Source organism: Procambarus clarkii, chromosome 33 (assembly GCF_040958095.1).
Source record: "Procambarus clarkii isolate CNS0578487 chromosome 33, FALCON_Pclarkii_2.0, whole genome shotgun sequence".
Classification (NCBI taxonomy): domain Eukaryota; kingdom Metazoa; phylum Arthropoda; class Malacostraca; order Decapoda; family Cambaridae; genus Procambarus; species Procambarus clarkii.
The window spans coordinates 28,721,164-28,726,753 of record NC_091182.1 but is presented as its reverse complement, the minus strand read 5'-3'; the positions used below and the strand labels follow the sequence as shown (position 1 = coordinate 28,726,753).

Sequence of the window (5,590 nt, the reverse complement as noted above, 5' to 3'; positions counted from 1 at the left end):
ATGGTGTCCAACCACTTGGACGGTCGGGGATTGAACGGCGACCTGCATGAAGCCAGACCGTCGCTCAACCGTCCACCCCAAGTGGTTGGAGCCAGAGAACTCCTGTTGACTGGCCACAACTGTCGAGAAATATAACGAACATTTGTAGGAAAATACTGTCTGGGGAGACGGACACTGTCTGGGGAGACGGGCACTGTCTGGGGAGACGGGCACTGTCTGGGGAGACGGACACTATCTGTGGAGACGGGCACTGTCTGTGGAGACGGGCACTGTCTGGGAAGACGGTCACTGTCTGTGGAGACGGGCACTGTCTGGGGAGACGGGCACTGTCTGGGGAGACGGACACTGTCTGTGGAGACGGGCACTGTTTGAGGAGACGGACACTGTCTGGGGAGACGGCTACTGTCTGCCGTCTTTCTTCCCTCTACGCAATACCGTCTTCACTCTTCCGTTCCAAATCTTCCGTGTCCTCTTACTCGTTCTTACAATACTCAAACCCCTTCGTCTTCAAACTTCCCGTCACCTCACGTATACACATTTACTTTAAATACAAAATATAATAATTTGTAATCAATAAAAGTTATAAAATGTTTGTCGGTAAGTTTTTATTGATTGCATTGCTGTATAGGTTGGTGTGGAGGATCGAGACGTCGTCGGAGTGCATGTGTCGTGAGATCCTCATGGAGGAGGACTCAAAGGGGGACTCAAAGGAGGAATCAGAGGAGGAAACTCCCTTGAAAATCGACCTCGACACCATTAAATACGCCTCCAGGCGCTGGCCTAATAAAACCATATACGTCAACTCCTCCTTGGTGATGGAGCCGTTGCAACATTTTGTCTACAAGGCTATGGATTACCTCAACAGCGTCACCTGCATCAACTTCCTCAACACCACTGTTCCGAAATCAGGCCCCGAAATATATATCGCTAGGGATATGGGCTGCGCCTCCTTGGTCGGATTCAGCGGCAAAGATCAGCCATTAACCATGTGGGATACCTGCTACCTAACCAACGGCATCATTATTCACGAAATGCTGCACGCAGCCGGGCTCTACCACCACCACAGCCGGGCGGATAGAGACCAGTACATCTTTGTCAATTTTTCCAACATCATCGACGATTTGGCCCACAACTACAAGAAGAATAAGGGTTACCACGGCCTCCTCGTCACCATGGGCGTCCCATACGACTACCACAGTGTCATGCACTACGGCAAGAACGGCTTCGATAAGGACCCGAATTATCCGAGTATAGTGGTTCTCGGTGATCGCGATGTCGAAATTGGACAGAGACTCTTCGCCACCAGAACGGATATCGCTACGATCAACCGATACTACGAGTGCCGGGATCACTACCTGGGAGATGATATCCCCGGCTCCGTCCCATACGATGAGTGGTTTAGGAAGTACATGGGACTCTTCAAGGCCGCCAAATTCAAATATCTAACGGATGAAGACAAAATTGAATGAGCTTAACATTTCTATTTCTATTTTTTTTTTGATTGAGGACATGTTTGGGACAAAATCCTGTGAGTTTAACATTTTTGTATTTTTTAGATATATTTTTTTTAGATATATTTTAATTTTGTATTAGATTTAGATATATTTTAATTTTGTATTAGATTTAGATATATTTTTATATTTAGATATAGATTGGCATTGAAAGGTGAATGGTAGGAAAGATGCTGAAAGGCAAAGACGGTGGCGTAGAATAGGGAAGGTTGGGAAGTTGGTGAAGTATAGAGAAGATGATAAAGGAGAATAATGGGTAGGGAAGGGTAGGGGAGGTGGTGAGGGGAAAAGAAGATGGGGAAAGAGACAAGAAGATGGAGAAGGATAGGAAAGGTGGTGAAGGGTAGGGAAGCTATTTAAGGGTGGGGAAAGGGGCCAAAGGTTAGAGAAGGTGGTGAAAGAGGGTGATGGTAGGGAAGGTGGTGAAGGAGATGAGAGGGAAGGATGCTGATGCGGAACCCAGCAGTGCCCGGCTAGTGATGATGAAGAATATAGTGAAGATTACAGTGATGAGAATGGTCGTGTGTGTAGTGTAGATACATCGTCCCCGGTTTATAGGTGGTGAATATGGATACAGTGTGACGATCCTTGTCAGGAACCCGTAGGTGCGGGACCGAGACGTCCACCTCCCTAGGGTCGTGTGGCCCTCCAGGCTCTGCTTCAGGAGGTCGAGGGGTCGTTCATGCCCTTGATGGGGGTGGTTCTTCTCCGGCCCCGACCACGGCGGTCTCCGAAGTTGGAGGTCCCTGTGCCCTTCTTCACCACCTTCGAGGTCAACCCTGGAACTCACAGTTCCTGCGACGGCGCTGGAACCAATCGTATTGGCGTCTGCCTTTCCATTGGAGACTTTCAGCGCCGTGGAGAGGGGGGGGGGGGACCTGCTGCATGGGTAACAGCTTCTCCCCCGAATCAACCTACCCTGGCTTTGCGCCCTGGTGAGGCCACTCCAGACCGACAACCAGAGCGCAACTCCAGAGTCTCCTGAGACTGATGGATGCCTACTACTACTACTGATGATGGTTGCGAGTAGTTAAGATGATTACAGTAAAGATGGTTAGTAATGGTCATTGGTAGTGAAAATTGATGTAGTATCGATGATTAATATTGACGAAATGCTGTTATCGACGACACTGAGGTTGTCAGTATAAAAGACATGAATCGGGGAGCATCAAATACCTTTGTAATAGTTATCGAATTTAGAGGCGGGGGGAGGGGGAGGGGGCAGGGGGGACATCAACTAATGCACTTGCGAGAGGGTCGTATAACCAGCTTGAATCCTTTTCTGCATTTACACAGTGACGAATCATCGTGTAGAAGCTTTCTATCTCTCTCTCCATCTCCGTGGATAAGATCATGGAATCTTGACAGAGCTCCATAAAATAATCAGACCCCCCCCCCCCCATCCAAACTAGACTTAATGCAGAGGAAGTTTTGAAGTTCGTTGCCCCATCACTCCAAGGCTTGGGTTGCCTTAGGTTGTGAAGGAAAAACTTCAAGTTAAAAGGCAAAAAACTTCAAATTGTACATGAATCATTCAAATGAGTCTCAATGATTCTCACTTAAAAGCCATCGATACGGAATAGTACTAACTACTTCTATGGCCAATCACGCTCTGAAGATAGCGATAGGATAGGAAATAGTAGCTATCTATCTCTTACCTCTATAGACACATACATTATTCTAGTTCAGTACCACTGAGTAAACGCACTACAAGTCTTTACCTAGGCCAGCTCATCGCAGATACATTCAGCTTCACCTGAACCAGAATCTCCTAGATGCATGTGAATCATCAGAGGCAACACATTCCAGCCTCCTCCAAACCATACCAGAGCCAGCACATCCCAGCCTTCATAGAATCCAGTCTAGAAATGCTAATATTTCTCCTAATTCCTGTCACTCAATCTCTCTAAACCTTCTACCCTTCCCTAGCCCGCAGGATGTTTTCCCCCTCTTCCTTCCTAGCCCCCCAGCCTGTACCCCTTTCTCTCCCTAGCCCCCAACCTGTACCCCCTTCTCTGCCTAGCCCCTAACCTGTACCCATCACTTCACCTACCCCCACCACACACCCATCTGTCTCTCATTTGACCATCGGCCTCCACCACAACGAATGATATTATCTCTGCCGCCACACATTCATCTGTCCACCCACAACCTGCACCTCCACAAATGTAGGGCACCACAATCACCTCCTGGCCTGCACGGATTAGTATTCTTCCGTCGTACTGGCCCGAGGCACGTCTGTCTTGAGCTGTGTGCGCTGTCAGCTGAGAGGTAGAGTGTCCGCTGTCAGCCGAGAGGTATAATGTGCGGTGTCAGCTGAGAGGTAGAGTGTCCGCTGTCAGCCGAGAGGTATAATGTGCGGTGTCAGCTGAGAGGTAGAGTGTCCGCTGTCAGCCGAGAGGTATAATGTGCGGTGTCAGCTGAGAGGTAGAGTGTCCGCTGTCAGCCGAGAGGTATAATGTGCGGTGTCAGCTGAGAGGTAGAGTGTCCGCTGTCAGCCGAGAGGTATAATGTGCGCTGTCAGCTGAGAGGTAGAGTGTCCGCTGTCAGCCGAGAGGTATAATGTGCGGTGTCAGCTGAGAGGTAGAGTGTCCGCTGTCAGCCGAGAGGTATAATGTGCGGTGTCAGCTGAGAGGTAGAGTGTCCGCTGTCAGCCGAGAGGTATAATGTGCGGTGTCAGCTAAGAAGTGTAATATAGAGGGAGAGGCATGGTTTAAGGCGTCAGCAGAGGAGACACACTACAGCTGACGCTGGCCGTCAGCTTCCGACTGTTTTTTTTGTGCTTTGTTATTAAAGAAGTCACGGAATGTCTTTTTTGTTGACCAGACCACACACTAGAAGGTGAAGGGACGACGACGTTTCGGTCCGTCGTCCCTTCAACTTCTAGTGTATGGTCTGGTCAACATACTTCAGCCACGTTATTGTGACTCATCGCCTGCACACGGAATGTCTGTCCAGCTAGTTCAATACCTGGTTCTTGGGACAATGCCATCATTACTGGTTAAATAAACTCGTCTTAGAAAACATCCAGGGAGACTATAGGAGCAAGGAAGTAGCCTGGACGGCACCCTAGGCTCCATCAAATGCGAAATAGGGTCTTCCAAATAAAACAACATGAATAGAATTAAAACTTTCCTGCATGGAGTTCAGACAATTAGTTCCGAAGACAGCACCCTCCGCGGGGGCTCCTCTCGGGTTGAATACCATTGACGAGGACCTAGAAAAGAAACTCACTGACTACAATAACATGGAAGAGAAGATGAGCTAATGGATTTTACCTTCTTAATGGGTGCTACGCTTCCTTCCTGGTCCTCGACCAGGCCTCCTTTTCGTTACACATACCCAGGAAGCAGCCCGTAGCAGCTGTCTAACTCCCAGGTACCTATTTACTTCTAGGTAACAGGGGGCATCAGGGGTAAAAAAAAACTCGGCTTATTTGTTTCCGACTCAACCGGGGATCGAACCCGGAACCTTAGGACTACGAATTCGAAGCGCTGTCCACTCAGCTGTTAGGCCCTTACGAATGGCCTCATCCATCTTTATTTTTCAGCGCCTGAATGTGGTGATGATCCCAAGACATCCAGTGTGTGTCCTCACTTCCTCCAAAACATCAGAGGAGCTCGAGTAAGAAATGGACAGTTTAAAGTTTGTTGTTTTCTTTTAGTGTTTACGTCTTATAACTATTAAAATGTTTACAATAACTGATACAAGATGATATATATATATATATATATATATATATATATATATATATATATATATATATATATATATATATATATATATATATATATATATATATATATGTGTGTGTGTGTGTGTGTGTGTGTGTGTGTGTGTGTAAATCACGAAAATAAACACGTGATTAAAAATGTGACAGTGTCAGACCACGGAGGAAAATTTAAACAGGAATTTCCTTAAGTACTTTCGTATATTAGTACATCTTCAGAAGGAGATGTATTCACTCCTTCTGAAGATGTATTAATATACGAAAGTACTTAAGGAAATTCTTGTTTCATATATATATATATATATATATATATATATATATATATATATATATATATATATATATATAT

At 46.5% G+C, this 5,590-nt stretch overlaps 1 protein-coding gene across 1 annotated transcript; it reads left to right on the top strand.

Moving 5' to 3' along the window:
• The first annotated feature begins 555 nt into the window (after positions 1–555).
• LOC123750195 (low choriolytic enzyme-like) lies at positions 556–1,497 on the top strand. Its single transcript, XM_045732316.2, has one exon. It carries the CDS (start codon positions 588–590, stop codon positions 1,467–1,469), a length of 882 nt encoding a protein of 293 aa, XP_045588272.1. The 5' UTR covers positions 556–587; the 3' UTR covers positions 1,470–1,497.
• The last annotated feature ends 4,093 nt before the right edge of the window (positions 1,498–5,590 follow it).